The 22,475-nt window shown below is 36.0% G+C and overlaps 2 protein-coding genes across 3 annotated transcripts; one reads left to right on the top strand and one right to left on the bottom strand.

Moving 5' to 3' along the window:
* Window positions 1-1,706: 1,706 nt before the first annotated feature.
* On the top strand, window positions 1,707-5,742 carry LOC128219229 (alpha-mannosidase 2x-like). Its single transcript, XM_052927042.1, has 2 exons — window positions 1,707-3,909; window positions 4,142-5,742. The coding sequence occupies exons 1-2, from the start codon at window positions 1,707-1,709 to the stop codon at window positions 5,740-5,742; spliced, it is 3,804 nt and encodes a 1,267-aa protein (XP_052783002.1).
* Window positions 5,464-21,352, bottom strand: LOC128219548 (multiple epidermal growth factor-like domains protein 10). Of its 2 annotated transcripts, none has more exons than XM_052927368.1 (7): window positions 21,238-21,352; window positions 18,593-19,416; window positions 17,170-17,308; window positions 16,752-16,884; window positions 15,389-15,465; window positions 9,271-9,551; window positions 5,464-8,353 (listed from the first exon to the last, which is right to left on the bottom strand). In XM_052927368.1, exons 1-7 carry the CDS (start codon window positions 21,305-21,307, stop codon window positions 8,312-8,314), a joined length of 1,566 nt encoding a protein of 521 aa, XP_052783328.1. In that variant the 5' UTR covers window positions 21,308-21,352; the 3' UTR covers window positions 5,464-8,311. The 2 variants fall into 2 exon arrangements, with proteins under 2 accessions (XP_052783328.1, XP_052783327.1); XM_052927367.1 differs by having other exon boundaries at window positions 15,389-15,474.
* Window positions 21,353-22,475: the final 1,123 nt, after the last annotated feature.

Below are 22,475 nucleotides of genomic sequence, written 5' to 3' on the forward strand. Positions count from 1 at the left end.
TTAAATGTTTAATTAATAAAGAATTGTTTCAAATATATTGTTTTATATTGTGCCGAATTATTTTATATTTTATAATCCGACTTCTGTATTTCTGTATCCGAAATAAGCAATTATTCTGCACATTTATTGATTTTACTAAAGCATTTGACTATATTGTAAAGGAAACCCTTTGGTTTATGATATACGGAATAGTTTTCGTGGTAGACTTTTTAATATTATAGAGTTATAATGTACAACCATATATATACAAGAGATAAGCTTAAAAATGATATAGGTGCAATATTCGAATGTCATCTTGGGTTTAGGCAGGGTGAATGCCTTGCACCGATTTTGTTTTCTCTTTATATCAATGATTTAGAAAATGCACTTTACCTGAAAGGTGCAAAAGGAGTCGATACTGGGTTATGAATATTTTTCTTACTGATGTACGCAGATGATATTGTAATTTTTGCCAATTTTGCAGGGGAACTTCAATATAATATTGATATATTATGCAATTACTACAAACAATGAAAACTTAAGGTTAATATCAATAAAATAAAAGTGTTAATTTTTAGAAAAGGTGGAAGATTACCAAGAGCATTGGACATTTTATATGATGGTACCACCATTGAAATTGTTTATAATTTTACTTACTGGGGAATAGTTTTTACAACAGGAGGTTCTTTTATGCAGGCCACAAAAACACTTGCTGATCAAGCGCAAAAGGCAATATACACGTTAAAATTTATTTAAATAATTTTTGTCCAATATTACTCCTGATCGTAACATTGAACTGTTTGACAAACTTGTTAATATTATTATCAGCAAATTGAAATTATCATCACATAGGCTTAGTATCGAAACTGGGAGATGGAATAATGCAGATATTGTAGATAGGTCGTGTCCATTGATGATGTAACATTTTCGAAAATGAGTTTCACCTCCTTTTTGAATGGAATTTGTATTCCTAAATGAGACAAAAATACCTGCCCAGATATTATTGTTAAAACCATTGTTCATGTCAAAGAATGTTAATATAGTTAAAAACCTTGCTGTATTTGTATATTGAGCTTTTGAAATAAGAAAACAATTTACTCTGTAGCTTAAGTATAATTATAGTTGTATTCTCTTGCGTGAATGTCTTTTGAAAACATAATATCTATTGACATGTCAAGGTCTAATTTACATATATATTCTTTAGAAATAAATTCGTGTATTCATTACAATATACCATCTTGTGTTCTTGTTAACTTAAATACTAAAATTTCTTTCGTTTCGTGTATAGACACGCTAATCGCCATGCATATATGAGCATGTATTATTTCTTGCCAATGATCAAGGATCATTTTGATCTATTTCATTGTATATTATTATGTTGAATGTTTGAACTGAAATAAGTTTATGTTCTGTTCTGTTCTATTTTTATGTTTTTCTTGAAATAACTTGCATTTTCCATTTTTTTTTCGAAAGATAAGACATCCTTTGAACATTGTAATTTGCACTGAATCTTTTTCTTTACAGATATCCAACGAAAACCAGCAATGAGAAAATCTTCAAATAACCGCAAGCTCATTCGCAAATGTGTCTGCCTAGTTCTTCTAATAATCGTCATCCGTTTCCTATGGCTGACAACCTTAAACCGACAGAGGACGCCTCTGGTTTCGATTGAAACGAATTTCAACAAACCGTCAAACGTTCCTCAAAAGTTTAAAGACATTAACACGATGCCGACTATTGACACGTTACAAAGGACAGGATTGGAGCTCGCTGTTGACACATTATCAAGGACAGGATTGGAACTCGCTGTTGACACGTTACCAAGGACAAAATTGGAGCTAGCCGTTGACGTGTTGCCTACGACTGCAATGGAACCCGCTGTTGACACGTTGCCTAGGACTGCAGTGGAACCCGCTGTTGACACGTTACCTAGGACTGCAGTGGAACCCGCTGTTGACACGTTGCCTACGACTGCAGTGAAACCCGCTGTTGACACGTTGCTTACGACTGCAGCAGTGGAACCCGCTGTTGACACGTTGCCTACGACTGCAGTGAAACCCGCTGTTGACACGTTGCCTACGACTGCAGCAGTGGAACCCGCTGTTGACAAGTTGCCTATGACTTCAGTTGAACCCGCTGTTGACACGTTGCCTACGACTGCAGTGGAGCCCGCTGTTGACACGTTGCCTACGACTGCAGTGAAACCCTCTCTTAATACGATTAAGGAGAATGTCAAAGGAAATGTAATTAAAGCTTTTGTAAATGATTCTGCTAGTAGTATTTCAAAAGAAAGTACTAGTCAGACAAAATTGGACAGCAAAATATTTATTGATACTACACTAATAGAATCCAATACACTTATGAAGCCTTCTTTACAAAGTCCAATAAGAACCAAAGTTAAAGAGGTCTCAGATAATGATGACAAGCACGCACAGAAGACGCATGCGAACAAAACGTTATCTGAAATAACATATAAAAAAAGAACGGAAGATGTTCAGGCAATCAAAACAGACGCAATCCCAGAAGATCTTAAACAAGAGGCTTCTAACGGTGTCTGTGATGTTGTGGCCAAGTGGAAAGGTATAAAAGGCCAGTTTTCTACGTATGACTTACTTGCAACTGTTAACTATACAACGGATGAGAATGGAAACTACCCTTTTCCAGTGAGAAAATATGATGAAATAGCTAAAGAGATAAGCAGTGATTCAGAGATTTTAAATGTTTATTTGGTCCCGTTTTCACATGCTGACCCTGGATATGGTCTAACGTTTGAACAATATTATCAACACAAAACCTCAAAAACGTTGAATCTCATGGTAACGAAATTGACTAAGTACCCAAAGATGACATTTCAGTGGGCCGAGACTGTATTTTTGGAAAGATGGTTCAGAGATATAAACGATGAAGCAAAGAATAAAGTCCGTGACTTGGTGAAGTCAGGTAGACTGGAAATCGTACTTGGCGGTTGGGTCATGCCGGATGAAGCGTCAACTCACTACGCGTCTGTTGTTGATCAACTGATCGAAGGGCACACTTGGCTGGCGGAACATCTGCACGTGCGGCCGCGGACCGCTTGGGTGAACGATCCATTCGGATACTCCGGAACAATGCCTTACTTGTGGCGACAGGCAGGAATGGAGAACCTCCTAGCTCTAAGGATAAACCAGCCGCTTAAAGCGCGTTTGGTGACACTGAAGAGTCTAGAATTCTTATGGCGGCCGTATCATTCGACTTCCGCCGGAAGTGATGTTTTAACGAGCCTGATGCCCTTTACAAATTATTGGGTGGATGATGTTTGTGGGCCTGACCCTAAAATTTGTTCAATTTTCAACTATCTTCACCTTCATGAAAAGGGAAGAAGGGCAGTTGCTGTTACTGATCAAAATATTGCTGAACTCTCGGAACTGTTCTACAAGCAGCTAAGGATCACCGGGGATCTTTACAAGTATCGGAGTCTTTACATTGGGCTTGGTGAAGATTTCTCATATGTTTTGCCAGAAGAGTGGGACAATATATTTGTAAACTTTGACAAGATTATGGACTATATCAATAATAAATCGGAGTGGAAAATGAAAATAAAATTTGGAACAGTTTCGGAATATTTTGACAATGTTAGACAAAGAGAGACAACATCTAAAAATCCCACATCTGGAAATTCTTCAGACTTTCCGGTCATTTCTGGCGATTTATTCCCTTATACTGAAAGGAAGGGCGAGTTTTGGACCGGATATTACACATCAAGGCCGTTCCTGAAAGCGTTTTCACGTGACATCGGGTCGCTCGTGCACGCTGCTGACGTTCTGAACGTGTTGGTGACGGGCACGTTCCGGTATTACGGTGTGACGTACGCTGGACAGCGAGACGCAGCACGTGCTCTGACGGACGCTAGAAGGGAGCTGGGCATGTTTCTCCATCACGACGGAATAACAGGTACGAATTTAGAAAAATAAGCGATACTGTGCATGTGAAGTATGTCTTGTTTGTGTTTCTCTTATTCCGACTATTTGTATATTTCAATTAATATAATTTATTATATACCCAGGGCAATTATAATATATTGAATCGACAACATACCGAACATCATATACAATCTATAAAATTACATACTTTCAATAATAAGCTCACTTTTTCATCAATTTCTTTTTATTTTATATTTATTCAGGAACTTCTCTACCGCACGTGATCCAAGATTTTGAGGCAAGATTGATGAAAGCGCATGCGCGAGCTCACGTTGCCATGAAAACAATTCTGACGTCACTTCTGTCACGTGGTAAAGTTCAGAACAGCGCGCACCTGCAAGAGGTAATTGTTAAAGAAAATAGTCGCGACATTCCTCGGTACCGGGTACTAGACGTAGGCGATGGTTCTAATCTCGTGTTTTATAATCCCGTTTCAAAACGAAGAATTGAAATTGTAAGCGTGTACGTGAAATCAAAACATTTCGTAATAAATACACCAAAGAAGTCCCATATTGAAGTGCAAGTTACGGAAACCAAGGGTGGTGTTTTTATGGCTTCATTTGAGATAGACATACAAGCGTTTGGTATTGAAGTGTATAAATTGTTACCAAAAGAGATGGACCATTCTATTGTCAAGGAAACTGAAGTTTTTGGAGAAAGTATAGAACTCAAAAACAAATACATGAAAGTGGTGTTCAGCTCGAAAACAGGGTTGCTTCAAACTATGATTTTGTCTAGCGGAAATGTTATCAATATTACAGCAGATTTCATGGTTTACAAATCGAAAAGAAGTGGTGCATACATATTTGGGCCAGAAGGGCCAGCCACAGGTTTCAAAACCGGAAACGCGGTTATCACTACCTTCTATGGCCGCATGTGGTCGGAAGTGGCTGTTACAAGACCGGGATTCACACAGAAATACCGTCTTTACAATACGGATAGCCTTCAGAGGCGCGGCCTGCACGTTTCAACGTCAACCGATATGGCGTCCGTCGGCATGCGTGAAATGGAGGTTATTTATCGAGTCAAGTCCAGCATCAATAATGGACATAATTTCTATGCCGATCAAAACGGATTTCAGTTAATCGGTAGGGAGACCATGCCTACCAAGCCCATAGCTAGTAACTACTACCCTGCAACCACGATGGCGCTTTTAGAGGACGACAGGCTGCGCATGACCCTCCACTTCCGACAGCCGCACGGAGTAGCCAGTCTAGCTTCCGGTCAGCTGGATACCATGTTGGACAGACATACCTTCCGGGACGATGGCCGTGGGCTTGGACAGGGCATTTATGATAATGTCAATGTCATGAATGAATTTGTCATAGAAGTGGAAGAAAAGGCTGTCCAATTCAATCCGATAGAAAAGCGTTACACGTATGCTACAAGTAAAGCTGTTTTATTAAACGAGTTTTTACAGAATAAATTACAGATATATACAACTAAAGACAATTCTGTGAAACTTATGGACAAAGTTCACCCTTTGAAGGATGTTACGCTTCCGTGTCATACGTCAGTGGTCGGGTTTAGGAATATTGTGGATGATGACATGAAATATTCGTACACCAGTCTAGTGCTTCATAGAAGACCCGTGCATTGTGGGTTAACACGAACTGAGGATAATTTGGAACATTTTTGTCACGTAAAGCAAGAAAAGGTTACGATTAAAAGTTTATTCCCGAAGTTAAAAGTAAAAATTGAAGAAACGTCATTGACATTGCAAAATACTAAAAATGTTTTGGAACTGGATTCAAACATTTTACCTGAAAAGAATGAATTAAGAACGTTCAAGATTCACATGTAATGTTCTGAAAGTGGTTGTTTATATGAAATATACATTTCTAACAATAATACTATTGAATATAGTACAAAACGCAACAACAACATCAACAACAACAACAACAACAACAACAATAACACAAAGAAAAAAAACTTCAACAACAACAACACAAAGAAAAAAACTTCATCAGATTTCATTATTATAAATATACAATTATATACATGATATATTGAAACGGATTAAAAGGAAAGCAGAGCTTAAAATGATTCGCTTCGAAAGAAAAAAAAAGTGAGACAATGACATTTGCCTTGATGTGTTCCCCGGATCTCTATAATTGTTGGTGCAGATATTTTATTATTTATAATAAGCTATTGTGTTTTCTGTTAAAATTGCTTTAATATTGTACAATGTTTTGTTATTTATCAAGATGTTTCATATCTGTTGTTTTTTCATGCAAAATAAAGAATAAAACGTTATAAAAAGGACAATTTGTATTTAAATTAAAACATTCCAGAAAAGAAGTACTTTTCATAAAAATACACTAGAAGTTAAAAAGAATATCATACATTTTCCATATTGACGAGAAATATACGTGAATCGTTAAAACGAGATACTAAGTTTTTTTTCACGAGAAACGTAAGTCGTTAAAACGAGGTAATAAGTCTTTTTCACGAGATACGTAAGTCGTTAAAACAAGACACTAAGTCTTTTTCACGAGAAACGTAAGTCGTTAAAACGAGATATTAAGTCTTTTTCACGAGATACGTAAGTCGTTTAAAACGAGATACTAAGTTTTTCTCATGAGATACGTAAGTCGTTAAAACGAGATACTAAGTCTTTTTCACGAGATACGTTGGACGTTAAAACTAAGTCTATTTCATGAGATACGTAAGTCGTTAACACGAGTTCACGAGATACGGAAGTCGTTAAAACGAGATACTTAGTCGTTGAAACGAGATAAAAAAAATGCAACACGTACACTTAAAATGTACAATATCAGAACCTTTTATACGTGAGAGGGTCCCTTTAGGCCAGAAAAATGATTCATTTTGCACACTTACATCTCCACAAATAGGGTAGGTAGGCGTTTTTAAGACCAGGGCCCAATTTCTTAAACGTCTTAAGCCCCTTATAACGGGATCAAGCTTAGCACACTATTTTTGATTTTATATAAGTTGTGTAACAATCTCATTTTAAAGAGTGTTGAAACTTTTAATGGAAATAAAATTTGAGATAAATAAGATAAAAAATGTTTTGTTGAATAAACTTATATTTAAGTAAGTATTTTCTACATTGGATAAGATACTTAAGTGGGTTACGCTTAAGAAATTTTGAGAAATTTGGGCCCGGGATTATTTATCAAACCCAAGGACCTATATCAGGGCATACGGTCGAACCCCCTTTCGACTGTATCATTATTGTAAAAAAGCAAACATAAAAATGGTCAAATTTTAACATGTTCACTATCATAACATGTTTGTAAGGACCAATTCAATTATTTCCCACTTTATTCATTACATATATTCAAACGTGGGAAAGAACATATACAAAGACTGAACTAAATCGATATCATTGAAATCGATAAAAATGTGTATGAATATTATCATTAATTGCAATCTGCACAGTAATTGATACTACCTTAATACTCTCAAAGATTTATATATTTTTATTTCCTGTAAACATGAACTTTTCAAGTAGCAATCCCATAAACAAAATACTACACTCTGAAAACAAATCATTTTTAACTTCATTATAATTCGTTATAATCATGGGACATTCTTATGAGTTGGAATTGTTAAATTTAATGATGCATTTTTCTTCCAAAATTGCAGTTGTGCTCCAATGATCATGGTGTCAGTTAACTAGAAATAACATGTGGGTTTTTTTGTATACAGATTGAATGCGAATAGACGAGATATGACGTTAATGCGGAATAAATGTAACACATCTTTGGAGAAAATTGAGACAAAAAAGGATACATTACAAGTTTAAAATGAGTCAAAAACAATGCTTTAATTTTTGAAGACCTCTATCAGATTTTTATCAACACTTGCTTCTCCGGGTCGGTCGTCTTACTAGACAGATCTTTACTAGAAGTATACTTTACTTTCTTGTTCATACTAGTTTTTAGCTCGAATTTGGACACTTAGTCCACATCACATGGGTTATGACGGAAACTTAAACCACTAGACCACTGTTACTTTGTGTATATGGCAAAAACCAACACAGAAATATATTTTCTGTGGCATTGTTTAAGTGACCCATCCGTATATTAAACCAACCGAACTATTAGACATTTTACATTTAAAAAGCTCATCTGTATGTTAGACCAGACGAAATATTGAACTTATTTTTTTAAAATGGCTCATGTATTTGTTAAACTAGCCCAACGTTTTCTAAATGGCACATCCGTATATTCCAGCAGTCGATTGATTGAACTTCAGCGCCCATAAACTATCAAACTTCAATGTCTCATCAGTGTGTTACAGCAGCCGAACTATCGAACTTCAATGTCCATATAAATGGCTCATCCGTGTGTTCGAGCAGCCGAAATATAGATTTTCACATATAAAAAGCACATCCGTATGTTAAATCAGCAGTATGATTGAACTTCATCGTACATTCCCGACTGTACCTGGAACAGAAAAAAATAGAATTCCAAACACGATGAATTAAATATATTTTTGCTCACTTTTTCTAACAGCGACCATCGGTGGGGGGGGGGGGGGTCTAGGGGCGCATTCATTTCAACTATTCATAGTATGTCGAGATAAATTTTAGAATCATAAAGTTTAATTAGAGTATTCACTAGATTGGCATTTTGTTTTATCAAATTTACAAGAATGTAAGATATATAGACATGCATCGTTTTTATGATTATTTGTTTCATCAATTTTACTCGACTCACTTTTTTATTTTAAGTTTTTACAACGATGATTACAACATTACATTAATCAGTCTCATTGGTATGCATCCTCGGCACCCCGGCGTATCATAACCTATATGATACCCTGGGCAAATCAGCTGTTATAATTTTGTACTTATGAATAATTAATAAGGTGAAATCCAGTTGCTTGATTGGTCGCATGAGACACACCTCATGTGGTGAAGAAATGGCCGTGATGTAAACTCGATTCTTAATAATCCAATGAATTCACGGCTTACAAATCGTTTTAGGCAGGATGCCGATAGCTCTTCACAAAGGAGATTCTTTCCTTTTTGTTTTCGGCTATTTCATTGCTCGGAAAATGCTTATAAATATTCAAGATTTTCGAAGTTTCCTAGCCAATTTTCCCAGGGTATCATATAGGTTATGATACGCTAGGGTGCCGAGGATAGTTGGCATGATGTTACGCGAGAGTGTGGTCTTGTCTCGTGGGGGGAAAACCAAGAAAGAAACCAAGCCCAGAGAAAACCAACTTGTCCGGCTTGGTGACCACTAACCAAACTCACATGCACACAGGCCGAAGATCGAACCCGATTCGCCAAGGTCGGAAGCGAGTGCGCTAACCACTTCCCTTCCCGGACAACCCCGCTTTCAGGATAACTTACATTTGATGTATTTCGCTGGTTCCCCGCCACGCCTTTAGAAAGCGGAGTTAAATAATCAACCGAAGACCCAGTTGTACACGTTGCCCCTCTGGACAGTGGAGTTAAATAATCTGCTGAAGACCCAGTAGCAGATGTTGCCTCACGTTCCGTGTTTGTGCCATCGTGGTTATAAATTGGTGAGCTGAACGAATACTTCGTTGAACACCTGTCTCCAAGCTGGTTACTCGCAATATAACTGTATTCGTTGATTTCAGGATTTTCTGGTATTTGATCATAGAGATCTGAAAATGAAAGATATTTTTTTTCATAACTGTTCAAATTCCGTGTATAATATTGAATGATTTAAACATAAAAACAACAGAATTACCGTATTACACTAAGTCTTTTCTGATTCCATAACACAGAGTAGCCTTGTACGGATGCGCGTAAGTATTTCCGCTTTCCTACGCGCACGAAATAGGACGTTTTGCGTCGGATTGAAATGCTTTTGAAAAGATAACTATTGTTTTTGTTTATTTAAAAAAAAAACATAAAAGAAAACAAATACTATTTTAGTCGGTTGATCAGTGGGATTGTTTCACTTTACTTGAAGAAAGATACATGTACGACATTCCGCCCCCCCCCCCCCCCACTTAATCGCCCAAGTGAACTTTTTCACCAGTTCGGACTAGACATTGTTACCCCATGCCAACACTTTAAGGTTAAACAAAATAAATTTCGATGCTGAGGAGGGGGGGGGGGGTCCATAACCTTAACGTAAAATCCTGGGCCCGTCCCTGAAGTATATGACACGCATACGGATATTTAGTGTACAATGGACTGATTGTCCAAACGCTTGTTCCAGTTCACAACTTTGAAAGCGTCACGTCTTTACAATCTTTACAAATATCTCCATAGATACCCTTGTGATCTGCATTATTTCTCACAAGATTTGGAGACAACTTTTTCAGCTGCTCTTGTTTATTTTTTAGATACATAAGCGCACCATCTAACATTTAACGTTGGAAAGTTAACAAGGATCTCGTTGAACGTAATGTTAACTCTCTTACGTTCCGAATAATCTGCCCAATATTGGACTTGCAATACCAGATAATTAGGATCGAACAGTAATTGTCATTTAATAGTTTAATACGTAACATATGGAACGGAAAGTTAAAAAGCGAGTCTTTGGCCATCATCGGAAACCCCCGATTCACTACAACGCTATGCTTCGTTGTGTTCCATGGGCGATTTTGTCTAAGAAAAGCTTGTAACCATAAATAACAAAGTACCAATGCCGAAATTTATTTATAAAATGTAGCGCAATAAAATACCGTGGATGCCGACGATGGCCTTTAGCAAGTTCTATGACGTTTACGTATCGAGTTTTATAAAACGTTTTATTATATACCCATCATAAATTCACTCGCAATACATATCGCAAAAAACGGTAGTCCGTATTCCACTCTACTCTCTAGTGCGATACGGCCGTATTCCACTTTTGTGACGTCACATCATAACAAGTATCGTTGCGCGATGTTAAAATGACGTCATAGAACAAATAGTGCGTCGTTAAAATGACATAATGATTTATTATGAAAAAATGAGACTTTTAAGTTATCTAACCAGTCATGTCTATAATGAAAGGGATATTAGTACTGCGTTTTGATTCGGAATGTCGTATTCGACTCTCGTGGATTTTTGCAGATTTTTATTTCACTCGGCTTCCGCCTCGTGATTTCTGAATCCGCAAAAATCCACTCGAGTCGAATACAACCTCCCGGATCAAAACGCAGTACTAATAACTCTATTGTATTATAAGATCCTACATCTATACTCTAACGTTGCTTGTTTCGAATGTTACACATATAGTGGACTATTACGAGATCTTAAAAGTATAATATATCGGTCTACACGCGATCCTTCTCAGTATAAACTGGGACCAATAACAAATTTAATCCTACTCCCAGTTATAAAGCACATTGATATGAAAACAGCGACATGTTTATTGCTGTTTAAATCTGGCGGTATCCTTCTTACAGTAACTTATGGCAGTTTTGTCTGGTACTTTGGTCGGCTATCAGAACAAAATGGATTAATTGGAAGAGACGCGCTATCTCCGACGTATCATAAAGTTTAAAGAGAGGCGCAAACAGAAAACTATTATTTTCACGACATGCAGAAAATTAGCGAGTAAATTGCGAACAGTTGTTAAAATGTAAACGGAAGGCATTTGTTATGTGCTGGTGGTGGTGGTGGTGGTGTGTGTGTGTGTGCGTGCGTGTGTGCGTGAGTGCGTGCGTGTGTGCGCGCTCGTGCTAGCCTAAGTGAGTGTGTGCATGCGTGCGTGCGTGTGTGCGTGTGTGTGTGTGTGTCTGTGCGTGTGTGCGTTCGTGCATGCGTGTGTGGGGGGAGAGTTTTATAGTCGACATTTATACAAAGTTTTGTTTGCAATTCTTCCATCAGTAGCGGAGTTGTTGAGAGGACACTAATGTCATCTTACCGCTGAGTATAAATAAGTGTTTATGTTTTATGCTTTACGGAAAAGAGAAGACCCGGAGTGTGGGTGCAGTGTGAACAGCCCCCTCAATATTCTGTAGGCGTTTAAAATATATTTTATCATGTATATTATAATTTCTGTGTTTCAATGCGCTCCGGGTAAAATGACACCAAGAAACCTTTTCAATAACGTAATATAGCGTTTTTAAACAGCTCAGCCGGGAGCGCATCGTTCTACAGTCAAAATAATATTGTTGAGTTGAAGAGTTATGAATGAAACCAGACATTTAATATGTGCAGTCTGAACAAGGTCATTCATTTTCTGTAAAACGTTTCAAATATATTATTATCTTGTTGATTAAAATTTCTGTTTTACAGCACGCTCCCGGTCAAGTGACGCCAAGCAGCCGTCTCAATGGCGATTTATAACGTCTTTGATACACAGCTAAGTCGGGAGCGCATCCTACTACTGTCAAAATAATAATGATGAAGAATTGGACAGGAACTTTAATAATTCTTTTAAATTACAGTCAAAACTCGTTGGCTCGATATCGCTTGGCTCGATATTCTCGTTGGCTCAAAATAACAGAAGTAGAACTAAAGAATAAGACAGAAACTTTTTTATAATTCTTTTCAATTACAGTCAAAACTCGTTGGCTCGATATCGCTTGGCTCGATATTCTCGCTGGCTCAAAATAACAGAAGTAGAACTAAAGAATAAGACAGGAACTTTAATAATTATTTTCAATTACATGTATAATATGTGATGTTCTCAATATCAATGCAACTTGTGAAGAAAAACAATAACAGGAAATTTACATTATTGTGGAAAATAATTAAACTTTATTCAAATTACGAACTTCTCATTATTATCCGGAAATGTCCACTAGAACCTAGGACATTTATTTCACCGCGTAATCACATTGATAAATATTTTCTGTTATCATGAATGAGACAAGGTATAACAGAATAGAATAATGAGAAGTTCACTATAGCCCAAAGTTCTAAGACAAAATGGCCTATCATAGTTAACGCAATATACGTTCGGCAGTTGGTAATGTGTACCAGGTATCCGAGTAATACTTGCTAACATCGCTATACCCATAAGTGTAAAAATCAAGACCAAATGGCCCCTAAAGCTGCACTCTCAGAGATTGGCCGTTTAAACACTGTTTGTTTGTTTCAAGACCAAATGGCCCCTAAAGCTGCACTCTCAGAGATTGGCCGTTTAAACACTGTTTGTTTGTTTCAAGACAAAATGACCCTTAAAGCTGCACTCAAAGAGATTGGCCGTTATTATTTTTTTTTTGGAAAATTAATAATGATAATAATAATAATAATTAATATTTGGAAAACAGTGATATAAGATGCTTACGAAAGAGCAGATCGCAGTTTTCGTATTTACGCTCGAAATGTACTGTATATGTTGTGTTTGAATGTCGTCTTGTTTGTTATTGTTTGAATGAGAAATGAATACTTATATGTTTGTAGAATCTATTGAAGACCACATTGTAAACAAGATACTTATGGAACTAAATGTGTTATCTGCATGAAATAAAGTCATTATTATTATTATTTATAATTATTAGGGATGGCAACGAGTACCCGAGTACTCGATCGAACGTCCGAGTACTCGAGTACCAAATCACTACTCGAGTACCCGGAAAAAAATCTATAAAAAATTACAAAATACACAGACAAAATTTACAGACGAAGTAACAGATCTGGTTAGTTGCCAAGAGGACAATTTACGGTCCCTCTAATCCCCGCTGTGTACACAGTTGACCCTTATAAATTAGTTGAGAGTTGCAAACTGTCAACAAAGGGCCCCTATTTCTAATTAGCACTAATGTCAATTAGCGAAGTTTTGATAGCAGAACTTTCAACTTTACAATTCTATTGTTTACCGATTAGAGTCCTTTCATGCTGACGAACGAACGAGTAACGACCGTTACGAGCATTGATTTCTTAATGGGCAATGATTATTACAATTGATTGGTTGATATCTTAAATGAAGAATATATTAATGAGGTAAACAACAATAATACAGTACGAAGTATTTCGTTCTTTATTCTTATGTATGCTATTAATTTTCGTTCATTGTAATTCTGATTGATGTTCATTATAAATCTCGACTATCTAGACGCTCGAATAAAATCCGGGTTAAACTTTCAAGCTATATTGAAGCTAATTTGCAGAGCATACTTATATGTAAAATCATTAAAGTGAAATGAAAAAGACAAAAAGCATGAAACAGCATTTGTATTCATTTTATAAAATTTTCTGTTAAAGTAAATAATGAAAGTCTAATTTTCGATGACAATGACCAGTTATAAGACCAACGCACAATATACGCCATGAATGGTACATACCATAACATAACATAACATTACATTTATTCAGCATTAAACGTTTACACATTCATAGCCAACATAAATTATATCACTTTGTCGTAAAAAGCAAAGACATGGTCAATAAAGAGATGTTGTATAATTTCTTACATATTCGTAACAATGGTTTTAGTTATCACATCATATTAATTTTGTGATCTTAATATAAATGCAAAGTACAAAAATTTACTAATATTTCGTAATGTTTTTTCTTGAATCTGATGACATAAAAGTGGTGAATTTTGTTTTGTAGGCCAATGGCAATACACGCCATGAACGGTACATATATACACGATCTTGTCTTTCCAAAAAAACAAAATCATTTTTTCCGAGTAATTGAGTACCCGAGTACTCGATCGAAAGATTGTCCGAGTACTCGAGTACCAATTTTACTACTCGTTGCCATCCCTAATAATAATAATTATTATTATTTATATTAATATTATTGTTATTATTATTATTATTATCATATAATGCACTATGACATACGCTTTAAGAAACATGTGTAGTTTGGCTTAACTTCAAATTTTGAACGTAAATATGAAGAACAGCGATCAGATCTTTGGACAGCAGTTTTATATCACTAATTTCCAGACATTTACGCAAATAATAATAAAATAAATAAATGTCCGGCAGTTGGTTATGTGTACCAAGTATCAGAATGATAACTTTAAAGTATAGGAGAAGTTCGCTGCACAAACTTGTGTTTATAACCCTCCCCCCGAGCGACTCTATTGTGGGGATTCAAATATACCCCCGCCGCCCCCCCCCCCCTTCAAACTGGTTTGTAATGTTATCAGTATATAATCTGCAATTTGAGTACATATTTCATAAAAAAAATCACGAGGAGACGTCACAAAAACTATTTGACGACGACAGTAGGTACCACAACTCGGTATCAGATATATATAGTCAAAAACTTGCTATGTCGAAGTCGCTTTGACCTCGGGAAACAGTTCGGGATAACGGAATTTCGATATAACCGAAAACAAAAAAATGTATAAATTAACCCAACATATTTGGGGAAGTTCGACGTAACCAGAGCAGCGAGATAACAGAGTTCGACATAACGAGATTCAACATTATGTTAAAGTCAAGTGAAATGTTTCACAAGCAAGAATTTCTATGAATTAAAGGAAAGCAAATTTGATCAAATGTCATAAAGAGTTCCATATAGCATTTTTTAAATATGTATCTGTTGAAAACTGTTATCTTTATGTATGGGATAGTTGGAATTAAAAATGAAATACTTTCATCATCAGCATGGTCGGTATACGTCACATTGGTGACAGCAGTTTCGTTTTTGTCTTTGGGCGTTCTCCTCCGTCTGAAAATTCTAAAAAAAAATGTTAGTAAACATACGTTCGATAACGAATGTATGAACTTTAATTTTACAACTATTATTGCTGACGATATGTTATTAATTGATGCATTTCCGGAGGCGATGACTAATCCGGACGAAGTAATTAACAAACAACAATTCTATTAATTAAGTGATCAACTGAGAAATAAAACGTAAACAATAATTAGAATACAACCTATATGACTAACCCGGACGAAGTAATTAACAAACAACAATTCCATTAAGTGATAACATGAAGAAAAAAACGTAAACATTAATTAGAATACAACCTACATTTTCAGCCAATGAAATTGCAGATAGACAATCATAACATAACATAACATAATATTTATTCAGCATTAAATGACATATCATCTATAGCCAAAATGCAAAACATATGAAATAAATCATATGAAAAAAAAAGAAAAAAAAAAGAAAAAAAAGATAGACAATCATTAAGTTATACGTAAAATCACTAAGAACTTCATCTTTCGCGGGTGTTTAAAAGTTTCGTCCACTGCCACTCATCCGATACACAATCCCTGTGTCAGATTTTGCGTTGTCAATGTATCAACCAATGAGGTGGTATTCTAAGTCAGTTAGATTAGTCAGTTAAGTCAGCTACGCTAACTCCACCCATTCTTAATCATTAAGAATTCACATTTTTGGTGTAATAATTTTTAGTTTGGAATTATTATATATTTTTTCGATTTAAAAAAAAAATGATTGAGTTTGAAAATCCATCGGTAATGACTATATACTATAGAAGCTAACTGTAAACTTATAATGGAAATACTCTGTTTTAATCTCGGTTGAGAAAAGTAAAGCAACCGGCCATAATTCTGAAATTAGTCTTATCTTAGTGCAAATGATAAAAAAACTTGCCACGCCTCATCGCAAGCATGTCATTATCAAGGAGACATTATCGAGGAAAGATGTGACATCCTAATGCAACCATCAAAGTGTTTCTCCAATGGAGGAATGTATAGGGGATTTTATACAACTGCCAATTTTCGAGAGACGGGATTTTGAAAAGCTCGGCGAGAAGGCCCAATGGGAAAAAGACTTAATGATCTAGATTTTCATGAGCATATGGTGCCTGGACCGAACACAGGTTTTTACAAATTTCCCTGCTCCAATGTTAAGATATAGACAACATTCTTACCAGTTTTTTCTATATCCCCTGGTTGTGACCCCCCCCCCCCCCCACCCCCGGTGGTCCAACACATTGATAGATGTATAATGTCAAAATAGTGAAAATATGGTTTCACCTTTTGCGTTTCAGCACAACCACGACGACGACGATGATCAGAAGAGCGGCTCCCCCTGTGCCGGCACCGACATGGATCTCTATCTTCTCTTGTATTGGACTGGGTTGAGTCTTGACGGAAGATGGTGGTGGGGCTTAAATAGTTCATACATACCAAATGAAGCATTTTGGTGAAAACTTTTTTGAAACAAATGAAAAATTGTGATGTAAATTTTGTGCCGATGCGGTAAAAGCTGATAATTGTTGGTATTTAATTAACTTTGAAAAAAGGCGTTTTTCGTTATTTACATACACTTGCATTGACATTACAAAACAATATAGGTATTTATAAAAACTGATGCATGCTTAAAAAGAACTTGCCACATAATTTTTATTCAGTATAGCTGATAATTATAATGGTGAAACTTCTTTCAACGTACCTTTGCATGTTTTGTTTTCCAACAGGAACCCAAAAATACAGCCTTCTACGCATGCGCCGGTTTCCTGTGCACACGTGTTGTTGACACAACCGACACATTTATGTTCACATAGTCTGCCATAATACCCATCAAGGCAACCCTGTTTTAAAACAATTCAATCCACATGAACAAGCTCTGTTACCTACAGTATATAACATTGGCAATACTATTGACTCATTATAGGACACTGGCAATACTACTGACTCATTATTTGACATTGGCAATACTATTGACTCATTATAGGACACTGGCAATACTACTGACTCATTATTTGACATTGGCAATACTATTGACGCATTATAGGACATTGGAAACTCTATTGACTCGTTTTAGGACATTAGCAATACAATTGACTCGTTATTTGACATTGGCAATTCTAATGACTCGTTATAGGACATTGGCAATAGTATTGACTCGTTATAGGACATTGGCAATACTTTTGACTCGTTATAGGACATTGGCAATACTTTTTACTCGTTATAGTACATTGGACATTGGCAATACTATTGACTCGTTATAGTACATTGACAATACTATTGACTCATTATAGGACATTGGCAATACTTTTGACTCGTTATAGTACATTGGACATTGGCAATACTATTGACTCGTTATAGTACATTGACAATACTATTGACTCGTTATAGTACATTGACAATACTATTGACTCATTATACGACATTGGGAAATACTATCGACTCATTATAGGACATTGGCAATACTATTGACTCGTTATAGGACATTGGCAATACTATTAACTCGTTTTAGGACATTGGCAATACTAATGACTCGTTATAGGAATTTTGCAATAATATTTTCGTATTATATGACATAGGCTGTAAAATTGACATATCTTATGTATTAGCAATAATATCGACTCATTACAGGACATTAACAACATTATTGACTCATTATAGGACATAGGCACTATTATTTACCCATTATAGGACATAAGCAATAATATTGACTCTTTATGGGACCTTGGCAATATCATTGACTCATTATATGACATTAGCAATTATTTTGACTCATTATTGGACATCGGCAATAATAATGTCTCATTATAGGACATTGGCAACAGTATTGACTCATTATAGGACATTGGCAATGTGGGACAGTGGCAATAATTTTGAATCTGAGTGAACATCAATGAAGACACGGCCATTTTTTGATAAATATTGATCAATCAATTAACATTTCGACTAAATTTTACCAAACCAACGAATTGACCGGCTTTATACAATTGTTATACAAACTCTGTTTAATTTTGCCAACCTTTAAACTAATTTAAGTAAAAACTTGTTGGAAGCCACCCATTTATATTAATGACCTTATTTGGTTTAGCAGGAATTAACTACTGCTGATCTCCAAATGAACAACTGACCTGTATGCAACTTCCGTCTGTAGTATAGCAAGTCGGTCTATCAGTCTGTACGTCACAAGTAGAGGGGCAGTCATTCGAACACATTGGTCCATACATCTTGTTTCTACACCCGTAAACACACGTCCCATCTGTAGTCGAACATGTCTGGTTTAAACACCAGGGGGAACAACTCTGCAAACAGCGATCGCCCCAACGTCCATTAATGCATTTCACGCATTTATTCAAGTCTAAGGAGCATCTCTGGCACAAATGTGAGGGTGGACACTGGCATTTCCTTCCTCTGTAGCCACCGTTGCATCCATGCAAGCACTCCTCAGTTATCTTGGCACAAACACCATCATTGCAGTGTTCAGAACAATTTTGTTCGCACTTGCGGCCGTGAAAGGACGATTTACAACCAAGGTCACTATCACAGTGTCCTAGTCTTCGTTCACAAGTATTATTAGCACAGTTGTTTGGACACTGTGAATTACAGTTATATACTTCAATTATCCCTTCGACTTTTTTTTCATAGCCATACCATCCTATCCTACAATCTAAACACAGGTATGGATCCTCCCGCCGACATGACAGGCAACGCTCAAAACACCTCACATTACAGAAATTGCCAGTAAAGCCGTCTGGACACTTGGGCAGACATTTGCCATCTACACAGTCTTGGCGCGATGAACAATTCAAACAAGGCTTTGATTGGATTTGTGTAATTGTTGAGTTTGTTATCCCGTTTGATGGTTCCGTCTGTTTATTATGGTCGTCATTGCCGCTATAGTCGTCATACATGTAGACGTTATAGTCGTCATAGCCGTTATCGTCGTTTGCACCGCCTATACAAGACATGAGAATGTTGTTACTGTGTGGTACATTGAGTAGAAATAAACCAAAAGTGATAAAACTGCGGTCTGGCTGCCCACTTTATTGTTCAATATAGCAACTATAAATATTTAATTTCTTGGTACTGACGCCAATGGCTCTTTACTAGCCAGCACACATGCGTGAGTCAATTAACACCATATTTATGCACCACTCAATTGTAACCACGCCCCAGGTCCGGGGAAAAACGGGAACTTTGACTTACGGTCCAGCAAATCCCGGGTAAAATCCCCGCCAAAATGCCCCCACACCCCGGGGACATCTAGGTAAGGCCCATTCCCCTCTATATTTGGTATGAAAACAAAACCACCGCATTCACTCGGCACTGGGGGGCCACATGAAAAGTATAAACATGGCCCATTTCCTATGCTATTCCCGGTATACACCCGGACCTGGGGGTGGGCGAGGTAACAATTGATTGGTGCATTAATAAAACGAAATATGCCTAATTGGAACTTTACCGGCCGTTTCGGTAGATTTCTTTTTAAAAATTTACATCGGAACCCATGGTATGGCGATGCAATTGGCAGAGACATTCGCGCAAACACTAAGAAAGATCTGACCTTTCCATTTGATATGTAAATCACTTAACACATACAATTCTAGTTTATACTGATTTAATTTAGTGCGATGAAAATAGCTATAAGCTGAATGGAATCACGTTCGGGTCCGCTTCCTCGGTAGACACAGGCACTTGAGCCATGATTACGAACAGTCTCAACTCCCAAGTTAGACTCAGACTCAGAAAAGCATATTTTAAGAAGGAACAAACAAATCATATTTATTCCATTTCTTTTACAAAAATGTAGGTAAACAGTAGTAAAACATTCAAATAGTAATACATTTCAGCAAATTTCACCATAAATGCTTTGATAGAAGGAAAATAACAATCAAATGAAGTTTTGCCATATTGAGTCTTGAGTCTGAACTCAGACTTGAGACTGTTCATAACCACTGTCCCAGACTCAAGTGGCAAAACTGCAAATCTTTATTTGTTTGTAAACATCTTTGTTAAGTATAGATGATGAGATGATGTATTTCACGTTTTCACGTGTATTTTAGTAAATCGAATGGAACCAAGATGATTCAATATAACAATTAAAATAAAATATTAGTGTTTCTCTGAGTCTGAATCTAGAATTTGAGCCTGTACGTAATCGTGACCCTAAGAACCTAAGAGAACGTTCCCATGATCGGGACAATGTTTCACTGACACAAACTTGTTGTCTTATCTTTTTTCCATGTTTTAAAGCTGCACTCTCACAGATTGACCGTTTTGACAGCTTTTTTATTTTTTGTCTTGGAACGAGCCAATTTTTGCGAAAATGCATGGATACCAGTCATATAAGACTGGTGACAAAAAATATCAGATCGCAGGTTTCATATTTATGTTAAGAAGCTGATGTTTTATGCGTTTTTTCTTAAAGCGTTAGTAAGGCTTTAAGTTATAAACAATAGTTTTCGAACGGAAATGTAAAAAAATGCGACCTGATTTTTGTCAGCAGTCTTATTACACTTATTTTCAGATATTTTTGCAAAAATTGGCTCATTCTAAGACAAGACATAAAAAGTTGCCAAGACGGCAAATCTGCGAAAGTGCAGCTTTAAATTCATCAAATAAAATAATAAATTGACATTAGTTTTCAAAACTGGGCCAAAATGATATCATACCGAAAATGACGTTTATAATTTACTTGTGCGTTTACCTGAAATTTAAAAAAATATCATATATGATTTAAAACAAATTCTACTAAATTGCATTTTAATACACTTACCAGCGACACTGAAGAGAATATTCCATGTATAAAAGCAAGTCAATAATCCAAACATTTTATTTTGATTCATGCTAGGACTTTAAACGCGCTGCTTGTAATTAGATATAAATTATTTTATACGCATAACAAAATATTTAAGTACTAATATTTCTTCCCGGAAATCAGTACTTGTAAAGAGAATAATCTAAAACCTATGACTCATTCAAAATCACCTAAACATATTACAAGAAATAAACATGTTACAAACATGTTACAAGAAATAAGGATCAATCCTTAAACGTATTGTTGGTTTTGTGTGTTCATGCAATATGATTTTGTAAATCGTAGAAGCGCTTATCCTTAGATTTATATTATTATTATTATTATTATTATTATTATTATTATTATTATTATTATTATTATTTTTATTATTATTATTATTATTATTATTATTATTATTATTATTATCGATATTTTGTCATTCGTTTTTTACACATAAACATGATATGCGTGGTCCTTCTTGAGAAACTCCGACTACAGAGGTCACGAAAGGTCGATCGGTTCATGCAAAATAATCGCAAGTTTTATCGAGTGCGAACGTAGCCGTGTAGACATTGAACGTACCCCAAATACGTTGTTCTTAAGTGTGATATACGCACGACTCAGGGTCCCGTTTCAAAAGAGATCGCAAGGGTTAAGATCGTAACTTTCTAGACATAACTCGTTTATTGGCGAAAGCTGCGTTTCAATAAAAAAATATTTCGCAAGGACATTTAATCGCATAGATTCTGCTCGTAACCACCGTTGAACCCAAGCACTCTTAAAGCTGCACTCTCACAGATATACCATTTTTATAACTTTTTTTTATTTTTTTGTCTTGGAAAGCACTCATTTTTGCGTAAATATCTGCAATCCAATGAAAAAAGATTGCTGACAAAAGATCAGATCGCATATTTTCATATTTCCGTTCGAAAACAAATGTTTTATGACTAACGGTTTAAGAAACATGCATAAAACATCATTTTTTAAACTTAAATATAAAAGTCTGCGATTTTTTGTTTGTCAGCAGTCTTAGATAACTGGTTTGCATAGAGTTTTGCAAAAAAATGGCTCGTTCCAAGACAAAAAATAAAAAAGTGCTCAAACGTTCGATCTGTGAGAGTGCAGCTTTAAGCAGCGTATATAATACTCGCTTGGTTCCAATTCCTCGTTGGTTCAAACTTGATGTAAAGGTCCGATTTCTTTAACCTAAATGTAAG

Source organism: Mya arenaria, chromosome 15 (genome assembly GCF_026914265.1).
Source record: "Mya arenaria isolate MELC-2E11 chromosome 15, ASM2691426v1".
NCBI classification, from domain to species: Eukaryota; Metazoa; Mollusca; class Bivalvia; order Myida; family Myidae; genus Mya; species Mya arenaria.

Coding starts and splice junctions, on each gene's coding strand:
- LOC128219229 (XM_052927042.1), top strand. CDS start 1,707: ATGCCGACTATTGACACGTTACAAAGGACAGGATTGGAGCTCGCTGTT. Junction 3,910..4,141: donor CCATCACGACGGAATAACAG/GTACGAATTTAG, acceptor ATATTTATTCAG/GAACTTCTCTACCGCACGTG.
- LOC128219548 (XM_052927367.1), bottom strand. CDS start 21,307: ATGAATCAAAATAAAATGTTTGGATTATTGACTTGCTTTTATACATGG. Junction 15,475..16,751: donor GTTGTGCTGAAACGCAAAAG/GTGAAACCATAT, acceptor ATTTTTTTTTAG/AATTTTCAGACGGAGGAGAA. Junction 9,552..15,388: donor CGACCATGCTGATGATGAAA/GTATTTCATTTT, acceptor TTTCATTTTCAG/ATCTCTATGATCAAATACCA.